This window comes from Apus apus, chromosome 17 (genome assembly GCF_020740795.1).
Source record: "Apus apus isolate bApuApu2 chromosome 17, bApuApu2.pri.cur, whole genome shotgun sequence".
Taxonomy (NCBI): Eukaryota; Metazoa; Chordata; class Aves; order Apodiformes; family Apodidae; genus Apus; species Apus apus.
This window is the reverse complement of record NC_067298.1, coordinates 9,759,982-9,780,182: the sequence shown is the minus strand read 5'-3', so window position 1 is coordinate 9,780,182 and position 20,201 is coordinate 9,759,982. Positions and strand designations below refer to the sequence as shown.

General features: G+C 43.8%; 1 protein-coding gene across 4 annotated transcripts in view; it reads right to left on the bottom strand.

Moving 5' to 3' along the window:
- Positions 1-7,563: 7,563 nt before the first annotated feature.
- The window catches only part of CEP112 (centrosomal protein 112), a 157,852-nt gene continuing 145,214 nt past the window's right edge, over positions 7,564-20,201 (bottom strand). For all 4 annotated transcript variants that reach the window (XM_051634572.1, XM_051634575.1, XM_051634574.1 and 1 more), the window contains 3 exons: positions 11,923-12,024; positions 9,351-9,415; positions 7,564-7,999 (listed from right to left, as the gene is read on the bottom strand). In XM_051634572.1, the coding sequence (XP_051490532.1) occupies positions 7,996-7,999; positions 9,351-9,415; positions 11,923-12,024 (171 nt within the window). In that variant the 3' untranslated portion in view covers positions 7,564-7,995. The remainder of the gene's footprint in view (positions 8,000-9,350; positions 9,416-11,922; positions 12,025-20,201) is intronic.

Sequence of the window (20,201 nt, the reverse complement as noted above, 5' to 3'; positions counted from 1 at the left end):
TGGGGCTGCCCACCCCCCCAGCTCACACCCAGCCGCTCCGGATGCTCAGGCCCATCTGTCGAGGTGGCATCAGGCCAAGTCACCAGCGGGCTGGGTCCCCTGCCAGGCTGGCCTAGCACTGCGTGTCACCAGGGCGGGCTGCCGAGAACAAAGCTCTCGCACCCGACCCAACACAGGGTTCGGCGCTGCCTGGAGGGAACAGATCAACCCCCGCCAGAAACACACTCGGGAAAACAGCCCACAGTCCTTTCCAGAGCCATAGGAACAGGTCAATGACTTGATCCCACCGACGCGTCACAAAGTGCTGCCCACAAACCCCCTCCGCGTGGGAAGCTGCCTCCACCGGTACAAAAAGCCACCAACTTACTGCGCAGGGAGACCTTCCGTTGTGCCTTGCAGAGAAGATGCTCCCCAGAGCCCTTCCGTGGTCACGCAGCAGCAACGCTGGAGCTGCTGGCACAGAGGGCTGCGCGTGCAGCTCACGGGCTGCGTGTGGGGCTCCGGGCAGGAAGGAGGTCAAGATCCCTGCAGTGCTGTCCTGGAAAGAGGGACAGCCTCGGCTCTGAGGAAAGTCCGGGGGAGCTCAGGAGCACTCTGCTCTAACGGCAGAGGTAAATGGCCACACCTGGCTGTGGGCCTGAGGCCCCCAGAAGGGCAGCGTTGGTCAGAGGAGCAGGCCTGAGGTTAAGTGCTTGCACATGTGCCTCGTCGAGCCAGGGCCCGAGGCTCAGGTGGGAAGTGCCCTGCTGGGAACGGGCTGGTTTCTCCTGCTATGCTCTCTTCATGATCTGTAAGAGCTCCAGCCCTTTGATTGGGGCAGCTGGACCCTGCTGCTGTAACTAGAGCTGGTCTGCAGGTGCCTGGTTACTTTTTTACTACACCCAGTATTTATATTTCCAGCTGCGGAACAGCAGCCTGGGGGTTTATGGCACCCACAGAGCTGGCAGGAGGAACCATGGCAAAGGTCTGAATGAAGGCACTGAAGCATCACCAGGGCCACCACCTGGGGACAGGGTTGGCAGGAGATGCTCCTCTGGTCATCTGCTCTGTGTGTGCTGCTGCAGAAAGGGGGATCCATGTGTTTGCTGTCCTCTTGTTTAGCTGCTTCTGCCTTCACATTGAGGAAGCTGGGCCTCGTCCAAACCCCACAAGCCCTCAGAGAAACTCTTCAGGGAAGTTGGCTCTTAGTTGTGGGTCTCACTCCTCCTTGCTCAGGAGCAAGCTGGGGAAACGCAACCCATGAAGCCCCACATGCCCCATCTCAATGCTCATATGTCAAGAGAGGAGAAGCCAAGGGAATAAGTCCAAGTCTCCAAACCCACACCGGCTCCATCCTGAAGCTCCCAGGATTTCCCAAATGGAGCAGCAGTGAACTGCCCCTCTTGCTGTACCCTCCACAGATGTCAGTAGCATAGGTGGTCCTCCAGAGTGAACCTACAGGGCTTGGTCTAGAGCCAGCTGCAGCCTCCTGAAAGTTTCTCTTTGAGTTTAAAGGGTTTGGATCAGGCCCAACTCCATGGCTGTAAAGGCAAGAAAGGTTAAACATGAGGACAGCAAATACTGTGACAAAACTGGGTCTCCATTATGAAGTTAGGGTAGAAAATGGAGATTGTTGTTATGGTGTGTTATTCAAAGCCTTCAGAAAGAGACCAAGTAAGTGGCTGGTCCATGGCTTGCCTTGTGACCTGCCTGTCACCTCCACCTGACCCTGCCTGCTCTGCAGCTTCATCACTGCAGCTATGAGACACCTGCATTCAGAACACTTTTGCATCTCTCTTCTCAGCAAATTGATCAGTCCTGTGGGATACTTTGAAAGAAAAGTCAATTCATCTGGTTTCTCCAGGTGTTTTGCTGCAATCAGTGAGGAAAGGTTGAAACTGCAGAATGATTTTAGGGGGGGTTCAGAAGACTTCTGGCAGGATCTTGGTGGTGGTCACTCCCTTTGGCACCATGACTTTGATCAACAGCCTTTAGAATGGGAATTATCTGAGAAGGAGCCAGTGGCTCTCTTTGGGAGTTGAATCCTGGTTGCTGATGGTTTTATCACCTCATTACCTTGACTCCTGGCTGGGGCTGTTCATTTCATAGTCTGGCAACTTCAGCTTCCCTCTAAACCATTAGGACTCTGTCTCCTAATGGGTGGCAGGCTTTCCTCCCTTCTGATTTACAAAGAATTACAGGATCTGGTGAGGGATATTGCTTGGAAAGCACATGTTGCCTTTACTGATCTAACATCTAATAAAACAGAAGATCTTTCTCCAACTATTTCAAGTGCAAAGCATTTGATTTTGTGTTATTTCCACTTGCGTTTGAAATATATATGGAGTGTGGATAAATTCACACAACCTAATTTTAGGACTTTTAGACATTTTTCCATAACCACCTTTAACTGGAGTGCCCATGCTGCTCTATAAATGGGGAAAAACCAACAAAACATGATCTCCTCAGCACGGGTCACCGACAATTTCAGCTGTAACATTCAGCTTTATTAGGAGTAGTAATTAAGGGTAAATGGAGTCTTTGAATGTTTGCTCTGCTCCAGATCCATGCTGGGATGAGCCTGGATGCCCAGTGGCTCAATCATCTGCCAGACAGGTTCCTGGGGCTGTAACTGCACCGTGGGCCCTACAGACAAGCACGGGGCAGACCTGCCCTTTCTGGTGCTCACAGCACCCCCAGCCAAGGCATTTTGCTGAAATACTCAAGCTACAGCTTTGGAGAGGTATTTAAATTTCATCCAGCGCTAGCCTGGCATTTATGAAAACAACATGTTTCAGGTATCTGAATGTATGAGGAGCTTTATATTACACTCAGAGTTACCAGATCTGTGCAGGACAGTAAACTGGGCACCAGTCCTCCTAAGTCCCAGGCTGGCAGCCTGACCCGTACATAAACTTCTACACAAATAGGCTAAAAATCTGAGTTAGGCAGAGAACTGAAAACATACGGCTGGGGTTTCCTCACTCCATTTAGCCAAAGCATCTCCACACAGACCCAGCTGCTGTCCTCCTCCTCCTCACACACAGAGCTGAGTTGGCACTTGGAGCTTTCATCCAACAGAGCTTTGCAAACATGAGCTTCAGCACCTCTTTGAAGAAGAGGCAGTGAGCACCTTCTCTCCATGGCCTACACAAGATGCCATGCTGCAAAGATGATGTGCAGCATGGCCAGGAGCAGCTCCTGCCTCCCAGTGCCACTTCCCCATCCCCTCACTGCCCCACTGCTCTGTGCTCCAGCAGGAACCTGGGACAAGTGGTGTTTCATCTACTACAACCCAGGGAAGATGAGGGAAGAGGGAGGAAGAGCTGATTAAAATTAAGAGTTTTCCTTCAGAGTTTTCATTCTAGATTCAAGCCTCTATTGAAATGAGTCAGGCAGTGACCTCACCCAAGAGCCATGAGCAAATAAGAAGATGACAAGCAAGTGTCGATAAGTCTCAGAAGACGTAACATCATTCCTGAGCACAATTAAACACAGCCTCACAAACACCCAGGCTCTGGCAGCTCATGAAATCCATATGGAGTCATTAGCCTTCTTAGGTCTGTTTTTCCACCACCCTCAGATGCAGAATGAGAGCCTGACTGTATAAAAACTTACTGGGATTTAGGTGGGCTCTGAATTTAAAGAGAAAGAGCCACTTCTAAGGAATCCCTTTCCTAAAAGAGTTGCTCTGGAAGAAGAGTGGTCAACTGTGAATCCACAGTCCTCAATTTCAGTTTGGGATCACTTTGACCCACAGATTTCTTAAGGATTCTAGGACTAGAATTTTAATAAATTCCTTGAAACCTTTCTTTGGGCAAAACTAGACAAGGTTAAATTTCAGCATTAGTTTGGCTGGGATAAGAATCATGGAATTAGGATCCACAACCTTCTTTTGAAATGTTGGCAAAACTTGCCTGTTACTGAACTTTGATATCAAGCTTCAAATGGGAGAAGAACACGATTCCTAAAGCATGAATCTGGAAATAGATGTTAGGATGTTAGAAACATTATGCTATAACCTCACTGCCCAGCTGAGATAAGATATCCCTTTGCTTTGCTCATTTTATAAATTTGCCTTTCCTTGTTTTTAGTCCAAAGTACTGAGACTAATTCTGAAACATGTGCTGCCATTTATAAGACACGTCTCCCTTTTTCTTAAGCTATAGGTTTATCCAGCACTGAGACAAAACAGGCTGTTGGGACCCAGAACTGCTTTGGAGACTTGCTCAAAGGAGGTCACACTCTAAATGCTCCTTGTGTGAAGGTAAGTTGTGTGCTCAGCTTCCCAAGGCTCTTCCAGAAATGCTACCTTGAGTATTGGATATATCTGGGTTCAAAAATGAAAATTAAAGCTCACCATTGCTAGCAAGAGCATCAGGAGAACCATCAGGAAAGGAAATATCTCCTTCCCCTCCCAAGAAGGCCTTGAAGCAAGCAAAGCACTTGGTGGCCAGTAGCCAACAGCCAGGTTCATGGGATAAAGGCTGGATCAGCAGGGATGAGGGTCAGGGATGCAAAGCAAGGGCACAACACAAGGTCTTCACTCCTTTCTGTTACCATGTTTGTCTGGCAGTGAAGGAGAGGTCATCTCCTGGGAGCAAAGGGTAAATAAATGGAATTTTGTCCAGGAGATTGACTTATTTACATTATTACAAATGTCAGATAACATGAAAGAGAGCTGCATATTTCTATGTAAAAGACTTATGAAAGTGTTAAACACAGCACACAGACACACTCTCACATTTCTGTAGGATCAGATCCTTACTCAGTTCCTTCAATGCTTTTTCACACACAGAAGATTTCTAATTTAGGGAGAAAAAGTTTTATTTAATTATCTTCACTTTTTTGGTTGGAATTGACCAACTGCCTGTCTCCCACTACCAGAGCACATCTAATTTTAAGTGGGCTTTAGCTGCCAGACTTGAAACTGATCACGCGTTTTAGTGTCAGTAACTTGCAATTTCTGCAGCCTTTGATAGCACACTTTAAAGAAGAAGTCTTCTTTAGTGACAAAGGCTTAAAAGAAATGACCTTTCTGAACAAAATATCAAAGCTTAGAAAAGATAGTTCCTTGAAAAAAGAAAAGTCTGAATTAAAATGACCTTGTGTTCTGAAACTTTTTCATACAATACCCAACGTCTCACTTTTCCTTTGTACCCTCTGAACGAGACCAAGTATAATTTGGTAGTGTGGTGCCTCCAAGTACATTTTGTGATTTGGGAGGGACTTGCAGAGCATTAAGGGAATTAAAAAAATAATAAATCAGAGCCCATACACACTCTCTATCAAGACCGCTCATCTTTAGGATCAGAGCTGTTCAAGGTTTCAAAAAATCTCAATAAAGCACTGGAAGCCATTCAAGGGATCCCAAATATTTTCGCCTCGTCACAATAAAATCTTTTTCTGTGCAGCAAAATAATTTCTCAGTTTGCATCCGTGGTCAGCAGAGATTTGGGCAAGTAACAGGAGTATCTGCTGTCAGCAGTACAATTAAAGCACTGTTGCAGAAGCAAGCAGAGGGAGGGAGATTGTTTCTCTTTTCTTCCAACTGCACCAGAAATGAGCAGATTTGTTACGTACAGCACAAGAACTGTGAGGGGCACTGAAATCAAGTGTCACCTGGACCAGGGTCACCTCCCTTGATACTGGTGAAAAATGTTATGCCTTTTTCCTTGTGGGGTTTTATATAGAGAGAAGCAATCTCTCCCACTACAAAATTCAATACAATTAAATAAATAAAAAGCACAAATAAAGATCTAACCATGCTCAAGCTGGTTTCACCAGAGCTTGTTTTCTGGGCCATGAAGCTACTGACAGCTGGCAATTCCTTACCCAGCAGGTGAGAAGAGAGGTAGAGAGCAAGTAATAGGTATGAAAACATCTCTGATCCTGCGATTTGGACTCTTAACTCTTACTTGTGACAAACATGATCAAAGAAATGCTAACAAGAGAACTCCAACCAACCCTGGATTTACCATTCTTGAATTTAATTTCACCTTCAAAATGGTCCTCACACTGTATGCTGGAGAGCATCAAACACATAATTTCCAGAGTTTTAAAACTCCCAGGCTGACCAAGATCTACATTTCTCAAGCTGCTTTTTAATCATCATCGACATCACCAATAAGAGGGTCCATGTGTTTCTTTATGGATGTACCAGCTCTTACACTTCCAAAAGCACCACAACCACCCAGATAGCACATAAGAACACAAGCAGACCAGCAGCATTGGAAAAGCCTTATTTCCTTCAGACATGGGAGGAGGGATTTCACTGTCCCAACATCTGCTGTTTGGACACAGGGTGATATCCAGCAGGTGAATCCCAACATGGGCAGCCTGCAGCTCTGGGAGCTCCCAGTGCCTCCCCCACAGAGCCTGACCACCGCTGCCTAGCACTGCTCTTGAGTAAATACGTTTCATTTTACTGCCCACAATTCAACTAAATGCATCCTAACAAATTCCTCCCACTAAAACTCACCGTTGCCCCAGGCCAGGCTTTGTGGCACCTGCCGCAGCACCTCCCCCCTTATCAGAGCCATGACAACCCCTTATCCATAATGAGAAGAATCACTTGTTGATTCAAGGAAGGTGGAAAACCTGCCCAGCCCCAGACCAGACTGACAATCAGCAAAGCACCCAGCAACACTGGAGCCTGTTTTTGGCAAGGAGCTCCCTGCCGGGGCTGCCAGGAGGTGGGGGTGGATGGAGCCCAGCCTGCCAAAGCTTCTCCTCCTTGATCTCGGTGCCAGGCAGAGATAAGAGCGCAGCTGGTGAGCTGGGACCTGGTGGGCAGCCACCTCCAGCTGTGGGCACTCACCCTCTGAATCCTGCCTGCACTGGGGCACTCTGAGTGCCAGTGCCACCGTGCTGAGGGAGGGGAGGTGGCTGTCCCCATCAGCAGTGACACGGAGGGTCTCGCTGCTGCTGCCAGCGCCGCAGCTGGACTTAGAAGACAGGGATTTCTGGCCCCCTCTCAAGCACCATTAACTGTGCCTTGATACAAACGCTGCCGGCAGGAGGGTGCCTGGGAAGAAAGAAAGAAAAGCTGTTCTTGCGTTCAGCACATCTCCCTGTCCAGATACAAGTGTGCTAATGTACACTCTGGCTTGTGGATGGCCAAGAGATGAGGAAGCTCCTATGCCTGGGAGGCAGAGCAGGCTACAAGGACAACTCCCTGTCCTTCAGCTTTCCACCACTCCTCAAACCTCATCCTGCAAACCCTTGGGAATCTGTTTAATGTGCCAGGCTCAGCCAGGAAAGCCTGCACATGCCCACACACAACCAAGGCCCTATCAGTTATGGCTCTCTTTCAATAATGCCCCAAAACTGTGTTATGAGTCAATGACAAAGGACTTTCCTGTCACCGGCGTATGAAACCCCTGCCACAGATTTATGTGCCATTAACTGGCCACAGTGACCGCATTTGTCGTCGTGGTGCTTTCATTCTCACTCTGAGATTTCTCCTTGAAACAAAGCACAAAATATTCTCCCAGTTTCCACAGCCACACAAAACTCCCCTCTGCACTATGGTTACTCAGGTGAGTGAGATGCCCAAGCAGGACAAGAAATGTCAAAACAAAATAGCACAAAATAATAATATTTTAATATTATGTAAACCCATGGACAGAAAACAATGTCAAAATATGTTAAAATATCTTGGACAATAAGAATAGAAAATGGGATTTTCTGCATGTATAAAAGGGAAGAGAATGGCTCTGGGAAGAAATTACAAAAATATTAGTAGTTGCTCAGTGAGCAAGCTGAGCATGGGGTCAAAGACAGGATATCAAAAGCATAAGTCTGTAATAAGATAATGATAAAAAAATAATGGAAGGAAGATACAACTAAAAACATGCTGGCATGAACAATGGATGTGTTTTAATAAATTTCATTATACTTTATGTGCTAGCAAAACTGCCACTGATCTTTGCATTTTAATTTGCAAGAGCCAAATCTTCAAACCTATTCAAAGCAGTCCATTTGGCAACCGGAGAGATCCAACCGCTCCAGCAGCTACCTGGAAATGAAGAGATTCTTGTTAGTTGTATCCTAATATTCTTCCTATCAAAACCTAACAGGCTGGAGCCAGGGCTGGGTCCTGGCTGTGGCTGGTGCTGTGCCGGGTGTTCCGGAGCACACGGGGGATCGTGCTGCCCAGGAGCTACATCCCACCTGCAGCCATGGGCATGCTTGTGTGAAAACAGCATAAAGTGGTATCTCAGTGACTGAGGGTCAGGCAAATGCTAACACAAAATTTAGTGAGTGTAGTTTTGGAAAAAAGATCTGGTCAGGAAGATTTTCCTGAACAGAAGAAGCACAAAAGCTTCTCCAAGCCTAGGAGCAAAGGCGGCGGCAGGAGCTGCTGTGAGCTAAGCTGGCTCCATCCCCGTCCTTCCTCTCCACCAGGACCTGGCTGGGGCTCCTTCCACCCCCAGTGTGTCGGTCAGTTGTGGCCTGGCCTGATCTAACACTACAGGATCACTTATCTTTTTCAACAGTTACTTTCCTGACTGCCAAGACACTAATTCACAACAAGCTCGAGACAAAATGCGTCCCTTGGTAACGCTGCTGCTGCCAGTGGAGAGTCTAGAGACATTACGGCTGTGTATTCTTCTGACAAAGGTACCTGCACTGCCCACGTTACCAAGCATCTATGACATTTTCAGTTTCCAATTACCTTTACCTAATTCTCGTTAACAAATAGTTTAGGCTTAATATTTTCAGACAGCTTTCCCACTGCTAACATTTCTACAAATGTTTAAAGATCTCACACGTTTTTTACACTATTTTTAGAAGCACCCATTCTTATTTGCAGAAACCTCATGGGAGAGAAGAAAGTATCATCAAAGTCTATAAATATAAAAAAAGATGGAGTGGCTTTCCTAGGAAGTTTCCTTTTACTCACCTCTCCACGTGAATCACTTACTCTAAAGGCACAGCAAGGCTTTTTATTGCTGCAGCACTTGCTGTAATTTATACTGGAGGGTGTAAACGTCTGGAAAAAAAAAAAAAGCTCTGGCTCATGAAGATCCGGTACTTTGAAGATGTGATCTGTAATATTCCACGTTGCATCATTCTTTTCTATCTTAAAAGGAGGTGGCATCACCAGAGCTGCAGCTGTGCACCCAGCCACTGTCTCATCATGAACGTGGAGGCAAAGCCCAGACTTGTAATGCACCTGCGAGATCTCTAATCTTGCTCTAAAGTCCTGACTAAGCACTGGGAAAATTCTCAGACGCTTGTTTACTGAAAATAAGGACCTTTTAAAACTGCAACCGTACTTGAGTGTTTTAATTAAGCCGTAAAACTTCAATAACTGGGATCCACAGGTGTGAAAAGGTACAAATTGATCAAAGGTAATCGCGCACCTTTTGGCGTGGCAGGCGTCCCGCTCTTCCTGCAGGAGAGAGACTCTGTTCTGCAGAATGTTCACCTGTAAAACACAGCCCACATGAAGACAGTGTACAAAATTCTGACGCATAACTTTGCACTCATTTCATAAAGGGTGTTTTTCCTCCTCTATCCCACCTGAGTAAAATGCAGCAAGGCTTTAGCTGCATCCTAGAATTAATGCTTGAGAGAAGATGGTTAGCACAGCTTCCTGGCCCTGCTCCAGCCGTGTGCTACCTCCTCCTTCAGCAACAGAGTCAAGAGAGTTTCTAAACTCCTCTGGTGGGACCATATGGCTTAGGCAAGGGTTGGGGAGCTCTAGTTCCACTCTCAACTCCCATAGGAAGCCTGTGCTCTGATCCCTGCACTTCTGCTCTTGTGATGGAGGTACTCACCTGTTCGTGAAGTGTATGAAAAAGAATCTTTATTAATGCACTGTGGCCACTTTTAGACGACTCACCAGTGCAGACAACTGGGCAGCATACTTTATATTTAGCAACATTTTTAGAAAACTTTGCCCCAGCCTCAAGTATTTTCTTTTATTTTGTGTATTTTTATCACTGCTCGGTGCTTTTACCCAGCCTATTCTCTTCATCCTCCTCCAACAATAAATAATCCTGACAGGTGCAGAGATTCCACTGCCCTTCTTGTCTGATGTTTTCAAAGAGGAATGTCAACAATTTTCCAAGCCCAGGACACCTGTGCTTCAGAAGGACCCTGCGTGCTGCGGGCTCTGCCACGCCAGCGGGTGCTGGAAATGCAGCCAGCAGCTCTCTCTTTCTGGGCCAGCACCCAGCTTTGACTCTGTGCTCTTCTACTCTTTTGAAATGCTGCTGCTGCTTACAGAAGCCCTGCAGGTGGATATCAGATTCTACTTTTAAAAAAAAAAACTCATTAAAAAGTGTGGTATTCTTAAACTAGCTCCAGAGTAATGCTTCCTACCAGACAGTGCTAACAGTCAACTGCACTTTAAAAATAGCTTTTTACTATCAACTGGAAATAGATTTCCCCAGTAGATCCTTAACTCTTTATTTCCTGCAACTATTTAAATTACAAAGAGCATTGGTTTCATTGGGAATCCTTTGACATGTAAGCAGAGTGTTTACAACTGCAATGTTGAAGTTATGTCACTACTAAACAATTAAGTGTTCAAGTGCAGGTTGGATAGAGCTCTGAGCAACTTGGACTAGTGGGAGGTGTCCCTGCTCATGCAGGGGGGTGGGAACGAGATGATCTTTAAGGTCCCTTCCAACTCAAACCATTCTATGATTCTATACTAGCATGTAGGAATATGAAAGTTTCCCCAGTGAAAATTACCTGCTTCTACTGAATACAGACTTTTCCAGGGGAAGTGTCTCGTGCACAGCAAGAAATGCTTATGCATTGTAAAGAAGGAAAAAAAAAAGGGAAAAATCCCAAATACATCAAAGCACCAACCATGTCCATAGAGAGAGACTGCATAAGAAAGAGAAATGGAGAGTCTGTAGATCTATAATTCCTGGAAAAAGTAGTCCTGAAAATTGGTACAAGGCATGTGCTGGTATCAAGCCTAAATGTGTGTGCTGTGTCCTCAGGGCTTTTGCTCTTCCCAGAACTCATGGGCAGCTCCAAGCCACCAGCACTGCCCTGCCTTTCTCTCATTTCTTCCCTCCAGGCCAGGAGAGATCCCAGTCCTTCCCAGTACATTTAAATGTGCAGTCCTGCACATGCAGACACTGGCAGTGCTTTCTTTGGGTCACCATTATTCCACATTTCTGATCACTCCTCCTTAGTGCTATTTATCCTTCCGCATGTGAGTTCAGGCAATGATGACATTTTGTTTTCTTCCAGCTCCTAATGCACTGAATAGGACAGCATCCACTTCTGAGGGAACCATGTACAAGAAACACACCCAATTAATTAGCAGTTCCCTTTTTACAATGACATTTTGATATCTCTATTAGCCAGTTTTAGAGTCTATTTCATATACATAATATTGATCCTGTGTTATTCTAGATGAGCTAGTGTTTTGCAATAGTCAAACAAAGCCCTTGTGGCAGTTTATTAGAGCCTCTTTATATTGGAAAGTGTAGAAATAACACAATGATACTTTGGATTACTGTCTAAAAGAAATAAGCCATTTGCTTTATTATATAGGCTGAAAGAAAACAAAATTATTTCTCATACTCTTCTGCACCTTTTGTATGCATCCTTTAAACGCTTCCTACAGGAGAAACAGGTAAGGAAGATGGGAGATAATTGTGTGCTGTATTTGAATGGTTGACAAAAAAAACCCCTAACACTGAATACATGGTAATTTCTACTTTCAGTTGCCAACTGAAGCAAAATCTGGCATCAAAAGATACAATATGATAGTACTCAAGGCGAGGAAACAGGAGGAGAAAAGCCTTGTGGAAGATGACTGAGACAGAAGGATGCAAGTGCTGCCATAATGTGGTTTTGAGACTTACTCAGTAGTTTGGGCCAAATTATAGATGGCATTAATTTCTTGTCTAGAAGAGGCAGTTTTTATCCAGTTCAAAAAGTTGAAGATAAATAGTAAAAGTTTACCTGAGATTTTAAAGATAAAATGGTGTCTTCAAATTCCTGTCTCAAAGATGCTGGCAACAGACCTTTGAGCGTGGCTTCATATTCTTGTCGTATAAGGAGTACCTGGAACACAACAAAAATACATTTATATATAGATGGCTACTCTTGGAAGCCAGAGAGTAACTTTTTTGCTTCTTTTGCCCAATTTGTTGTCCAAGTAAGCTCCAAATTGGGATATCAAGGGAAAGCAAAGAAGAGAGAAGAAAGATCAGCAATGACCTGTAAAAAGCAAAGTAAAAAAGAGGAAGAAAGGAAAAAAGGAAACATAGGAACAAAGGAAACTGCAAGGCATTTGTTGGGACATGGTCTGAAGAAGCAATAATCATTCCTAGATCTATCTCAGTGGAGCATTTAACGACAGAAACTTTGCAAATTTTTCTTTTTGTCTTTGGAGGGACCTGAAGCAGATCAGTAGAGTGGTATTTGCCCTTCACTCCCTTAGACAAAGTGAATTACCACTTCCCCAAGATTTTTGTTCAAAATTTCTCAACTGCTAGGTGCTTTTACGCCTTTTATTTGTGCAGTTTTTCATTGCACTTTGTATCTTCCTTGACTTCATGAGGACTTTCAACAAATAGGTTGGAGAACCTGAGACGTGTTACAAGATGATCACACCAAAACGATTGCATCTAAAGGAGGAGGTTTTAGTCCAGAACCTTATTATGCATTGTAAAGAAGGAAAAAAAAATTACAAAGCAATGATAAGCGAAGACAGATCAGCTGGAAGGACTGTGCTTTGTATCTCTCTGGGTTTGTTACATTTGCTGAATCTTGATCCAGGAAAAGTCCACAGAGTTTGGTTGAGCTGAGTCCATCGGGCTGCACAGAACTGCTCACACACTCCACTACCTGGCTGAATCAGGGCCTCACATCTATCCTTAACTTCCAATAGGATTAACTGCTTATTTCAAATTAAGCAAGTACTTAGGTGTTTTTCTGGATTAGCAGCTGAATATGTAAATAAAGGATAAAAGGGATTCAATATCAGATTAACTTATAAAATATCTTTACACTTTCAAATGGAATCTTTTTTCCAATGATTTACACGCCAACGCCATTTTGTGCTAATTTTGTTTTAGTTCCCAAATTGTTTGAATCTCCCATTGTGACCACAAATCAAAACCTCAGCCCAACATCTGAAGAAGCCACGAGTTGGAGCTGCCCAGCTCCCAGCCTGCAAGGAGCACAGACACCCTGACACGTGAGAACCCAACACAAAGTTCACTCCAAGATGTGCCAATTACCATCTTCTGGCAAAAAGCAGCTCGTGCCAAAACCTGCATTAAGTGCAATACAATTATCAATAGGAAAGGAAGAAAACAATCTGATGAAACTTGAGGAAAATCTGGTCTATGAGTCATTCCAACATGCAGAAGAAATCTCCAAATCTCTATGCAAATAGGCAATTAGAGGCTTTCCTTGGGAGCTGCAAGTAAGTGATGCCACTATGCAAATGGAAAGAAAAAAAAAGGGTGAGACAGGAAACCTTGTCTGAACTCTGCTTGTGTGTAAGCCAGGGATCAAAATTTATATCTTTGAAAAATGTATGCTACTACTTCTATATAGGCTTACAAAGCTCTGCCTAGTTGCTTTGCCAGGATAAACATTTTCTGAGCCAACAGCTCATTTGGGTGGGGACCCCGATAGAGCAGAAACGTATATTCCAGTTAGTTCAACATGTTACATTTGTTCTTGGTGGGACAGGGGCAGAAACAGGCAGCGAGAACAGAAATATACTTAAATTTCCTAATTTTTGAAAAATTAAGATCCATTTCAGGAGTAAGAAGATCTGGATGATCAATCACTTTGCCAATATGTTGGGGTGACCCAACCAGCACAGAAACCCCATGGCAGGGATCTGACTGGGAATGGTGAGACTGGGTGAGGAATCAAGACTGGGCATCAGACTGGGAATCAAGCTCTGCATTTACAGGAGATGTCAATACCAGGAGCTGAGCCTGGACTCCAGTATAACTTGCCACACCAGGATCTAGCTGTGCCTACAGAGCTTCTGGGACTCCAGCAGCTTCCTCAGGTGCCAGGCATGCAGCAAAAGCCCCTTACTGTAATTTTTCCTGAAGAAAAGTCAAGAAAGTTTCATTGTCAGTAGATGTAACAAAAATTTTAACAGCTCTCTGAGTAAAACAACAAGGTTCTAATCGTGCAAGTCTTCTTTCCACCAGGTCACTGGTTTTAAGAGTTTAATCTGCAAGTATCCTCTACATACCTGTGTTCCCAAGGCTGTTAACATTTGCCATTAACTCTGCAAAGAAGCAAGAGAGTTGTTCCCTCTTGACAAAGGAGTTTCTTGGAAAATCAGGAAGAAATAGGGACTGTGCCTTAAGATACAGGTATATAACACTGGGTTGGCTGCAAATGGAGAAAGAAAATGAGAAAGGAGCCCTGGTAGCTGAAATATTGCTTGGGGCTGATTTCTTACTCTATTGCAGAGAGAAAACACCCTTTTTTTCTTGCTGTTCTTTGGGATACAATTGCAATTTGTTTGCTAAATATTACTTTCAACTGTGCTCACTAATAATTGTATCAGAATAAGATGAAAATAAGATCCCAGCTGTTTTCTGTCATTTTATGATAAACAACCTGTTGGCATTTTTGGCTGAAGTTACTATCAAGGTTTACTGACCCTCAAGATTAAAATAGTGCATGGCAAAAATCTGAATTACTACTTCTAACTGAAAAATAACATGCAGTAGGCTAATGTATACTAATTTTAACAGGGGAAGGTTTTTATTTTTTAATGCTTATTTTTGACCAATGAAAGCAATGTCTGCAGGGATATTTATATCTATATATTTTGTGCCTTAAAGGCTTTTTTGTTCTTTTATAGCATCAAGCTGCCTCCCTAGGATCCACAAATACTGTGTCTCCTCTCACACCCTTGAGAGAAGTTTAAAATTGTAATTCTTCAGCCCTCAGGAGGGCTTTAGTCTGCTGGATGAGGATAGCTCTATTTCATTTACTGTTGTGTTCATTTTTCTTCAGTCCTGAGAAAGCTTTTTTTTTAAATTCATTTTGGTGAGTTGATTTAATCCATGAACCCCCAGGAAGGTTTAATAGCTTTTAATATTAAGCTGCCACACTGGTCTTTGTTTATTCAGGTTGGTGGGTAACATATGAGGCTTAAGGCTTTACCATCAATCATCTTTGGTGTCAGCAGAAACAATGGAAAGCTGAAGTTGCCACACGGAGCTCAGGTCCACTTAATCACACCATCAACTGGAAAAAAGAGACATTCCCACAGATACGCAAAGTGATGCAAAAAGCAGGAAAATTGTTATTTGATTGACTTCCATGAGATGTTGTCATAGTTGGGTGTTGACCATTCTCAAAAGAAAGAAAAGTTGGTTTTGATGCCCAGAACTACCCAAACCGGAGCTTTCCGTCTCTCTCAAACCCTTCCCCTCATTATTTAAACAATGGTATGTTCCAATGGTGTTAAAAAGATAAGTCTCTCTAAAAAGGTTATACATCTGTTCTGCAATCCACATCTTTGAAAGAAGTGAAAGATCTGCTGTAAGAAATCTTTCCACAGGTTAGGGTACCAAAAAGGCAAAAGTAACTCCTTCAGCCTTAGGTGAATCATCTAACCATAATCTCTCAGTCTTCTATCACAAACTAATATTTAATTGGAGCTTGAAATCTCCTCCAACCATTTTGCCTAGTGAAGAGTCAAACAACCTATCCAGTTCTTCAATTAAGAGCAAGGCCTGAACATTTGTCTTTTCACAATATAATCAAACACGAATATCCGCTGCTTTTTAGTCCACATCCTCTCTTATTTCAGGCAGTGGGAACTGCTTTTCTCCCTGTGAAACATGCGCTGAAATATGGTTCTTCCAGATTTAGATAAATAGAATGCAATGTGATACAAATGTTCTCAAGTTCTTAAGGAAAGCAGTGAACACTATAAATTGCATGAACTTGGCTCAGCTGAAAACAGGAACCGAGCGAGATCAGCTGAGCCAGTTATTTTGTCAAGTGAACACCATGTTGTTCTCCACGGAGAAAATACGGCTGGAGAACCTCCTCTGTTCTGACAGTTCCAACAGAACATAATTGGTGGTATAGCTGTCCTCTTTGTTTTTCTGTCTTTAGCTAGTAAACCATCTGCGTGACCCAAACATTTTTGCCTTGTAGTTTCATGAACCCATGGGGACTTCCAGCTCTGCAGGGCTGCTCGCTGAGCTCGCTGCTCTGAGCTGGGTTTTTTCTTCCCCAACCTGTAACCATGAGGCTTGTATTTCACTGTCTTTTCTTAACCAAGATCTCCCACCTGGAAAATCCCGTTTGTAGTCAGGCAATACAAGTCTGTATCATTCATAGCTGCAAAGGAGGGGAAGGCAGGCAAAGCTTTTTAAAAAACCCCCACCAGTGGGTTGCACATGGCAAGAGCAGCATTCTTGGGATTACGCGAGTTGGAGAGGAATAAAAGCTTTCACTGTCAACACCATCCAGCAACCAGGAATGTTGTGGCTAGAAAACTCATGCTGTTCTCTCAACCTCCCCTTCTCCAGGGTTCTGCTATTGTTCCAGCTGGGATTTGCAGGATCCCTCACTTCTTTTCCCCCTCTCTCCAAATGACTCATCACAGATGCCATCTTTGTCCCCAAGCACTATGTCCTTCATCTCCTGTCAATGCTGTCCATCCCTTGGCTGGAGAGGCCTTTCCTGCTCCCTGCTGCAGGGGCTCAGACACAGCTCCCACCTCCTGGCCTGGGGGAACAAACCCCAGGCCAGCACCACCCCGTGCTGCAAACACATGGTGTTCATCCCTGGCTCTGGAGATTCCTAACAGACTACCAAGATAATTAAATCTGAAATAAAGCTATAAGCATCTTTGTCACCACCACTGGAATGTATTTATGTATTCCAGTTTTACATTCCAGCATGTGTTACCTTCTCCATAATCCCTTCCATCCTGGGAGGGTTCAGCAAGTCCAGGTTTTTGTGTCTGAGGCACAGAGGTGCTGAGTGCTCCATAACAACAGCAAGAACCAACAATGCTCAGCAACAGGATTAGGCTCAATATTTTCACACCAACCACGTGAACCAGCAAATCTTTGTAGATCACACTCAGAAGCTACTTTTGCTACCACCATTTCCTCTCTCTCAAGAACAAAGATTTAATTAAGCATCTAAAGTGGAAAAGGGGTTTCCAAAGCAGTGGGGTTGGTCAGAGTCTGCCCCACTTCAGGCTGGGTGAGGATGGGCAGTGCCTGAGGCAGCTCCCACTGCCCTTCCCAATGGATGGCTGACCCATGGCATTTTGTGCTCATGGCATCACAAACAAAATGATACTTCACAATTTAAATATGGTAAAGATCAGCAGAAAGCTGGCCTTTTCCCATCCTTTTTTAGTTCCATCCAGGCAACTCATCACCCAGAGAGAAATGAATGGGACAGTTCACTACTCCTGAGAGGTGTTGAGGTGTCCCTGCTCTTCTCTTCTGTCATCTGACTGGCTCCTCCATGCACTGACATGTCTCTTTTTTTTTTTTTTTTTTTCTTTGATTCCCTGCATGAAATACCAGCATCTCTGTTCCTTGTAGTCCTACTTTAAGCACTTCTGAAAGAACCAGATTGCCTTAATTGATGATCTGGCAGCAAACCACAGATGCTCTAGATCGACACACTGCTCCCTTAACAGAACCATCTCTTTCTCATTCACAACTAGTTAAGACAAAGAGCTAGGAAATTGACATTTTAAAATACTCTCTAATTCCCACATGCCAGCATATGCTTCTGTTCTTTTTTGGTAAAACTCCTCTTTTTTCCTTTTAACCATTTGTTCTGTAGTTTCTGTTTTACTGCCTTTCCCCAGCTGACCACTTCATTCCAACAATTCATTCTCTCCTGTGAAGCAGGCACAGATTTGTGTGTTTTCCAGTTGTGTCTGATTACCAAAGCTAACATTTGATCATTGACTTCCACATCATCATCATCTACCTCTTTTCCCTTTGACAGTTGCACAGTTGGTGAGAGCCTTCCCTCCTGCAGTTCCTGCCATATGGAGCTCCTAGGAACTTTCAACTCCATTGATTTCCAGCTCCTTTCAAATCCCACCTGAAAATCTGTTTTTCTGTGCTTGAATCTCAGTTTCTGTGTCCTTTTGCTAATCTGAAGCTTCACACTGTACAGTATAACCTACTATACTGTTTAATTCTGTACTCCTTTAATACTAGGCCATTAAAGAAAGTGTTATACAAAACATAAAATAAGTAAAATGCAAAGTTACAATTTATTCTCACAGTGTCAGTCAGTAAGTGGTAGAATTGGGTTCCAAATAATCTCTGCAGTTATTTTATGGTCCCTTCATGAGCACTGCCATATACCTGTAGGGGCACCTGTATCCCTGAAAGGTCCCCTACAGAGATATAGCCAGAACCAGACTGAGTCTTCCCCAACAGCCTCTATTCCAAGTCCAAAAAGAGAACAACATACTAAAAAATTGATGCCTTGGTCTGTGTATGCCAAACAGCCTGACCAGCCTGCCTCTCTTACATCAGATTCTTCACTGCTTCTAGGTGACTCTCCAACAGCTTCTTCTCAATAAAAATGGTTCAAACTTGAAATTTGTTCACCGTCAGTTGTTAGAAAAGAAATCTGTTGTGCTGCCAGCCTACGGGAGCTACACCCTTCTGCCTGCTTGTCTGCTACTTTTTTCACACCATATATATATATATATATATACATACATGAAATGCTTTATAGGAGGAAATCAGCTGAAGTACATGGTACCCTCCTGATGCCCCTGCTCAAGGAGTTGGCAGAGCACTGGATGGACATTTTCTTTCTAAATACCAAACTTAGAGCTTATTAACTTGATTTTGGATTACTTGAGCACGTTCTGAGAAAGACAACTCTTTGAGAAGGCCTGGGAGTCCAGGGCAGGGGTCCCAGAGGCACCTCCTTCTGGGTCTCAGAACTACCTGAGGGCACCTGAGCTGTAAGTCCTGTCACAGCAGAGGCTGGGTTGGAGCAACTGTCCTGCCATGGTTCATCCACCTCCACCTCAAGGAAACTCCATGTCATCTTTCCAGAGCGTACAGAGCAGGGTGGGGTGATGGAAGTAAGGGCAAAGATTTTTTGTGAATTTATCTGATTGCATATCAAACACTATGATACCCTTAAAAATGAATCTGAAAAGAAACATGGACCTCAACTAAAGAGATACTAATATTACCCAAGTCTTCAGCCGTTGTTGTATTATGAACTACCCTAACCCTGGACATGGCCACACGTGGCTCACCTTGTTCTCTCAGATTCTTTGCTCCCAGCCCCACAGGTCTAAAGACAGTGGAACTGCTCCCACCCAGGAGAAGGTGGGGCACACCTGAGGAGCTCTCTGTGCTGTACACACAGTGGCTAAAATTGCAGAACAAAGCATCACAGCGTTCATCCGAGAACAAATATGTTTTGTTGGCATGGAAACAGTAAGTTAGGCTGAATGTGGTAAATATCCAGCAGTCATAAAAAATGGAGCAAGTCAGAATATTAAACATTAAAAATGAAAACTCACTGAATGCTTTTTGAATCATAGCTCTTTTACAATTATCACTCCTGCTTTCATTTGGACATGAGTGAAATCCACTTAACAAACTAAGCTGTGACATTTTATTCCAAATACTTCTACAACATCCTTATGCAGATAACTCCTTTTTCCCATTTTTATAATCTATTTGAGAAAAAAGAAATTAAAGGGCTGGAAATCTACATTGGTATTCCCCTTCATTCCCTCAGTAACATTCATGAATTGAACATAATTGATTTTCTGTCTTCAGAGAATCTCCCTCCTTTAAGACTCTATTTGTGACTTGACTGCTTGGAGGAGTATTCCTATGGTTTCAGTACCTACAGGGGTGCTACTTCAGTTGCTTGTGAACATGAGGAACTTTTTTCTCTCTGTTATCCCTAATTAGAAATTTTACATCATATTCAATCCACCCCTATAGTTAAAAACATTAGAACAAAAAATGAAAAGAATAAGTGGGGGTTTTTTTCTGAAAAAAATTCTCGTAAGTCTAAAAGAGAAATTCTTGGAGCTTTTTTGTATACTGAGTTGGGGTGACTGCCCTCACAAAAAGGAATTCTAAATGAAATGAGGTATTCTAAAGAAATCAAGGTAATAAAGCAAGAAGATCACTACCATTCATTTTTACACAGGCCCCAATTCAGCAGAATTTGTTGCACTTGTCTGAATTCCCAGGTTCATTAAGGCC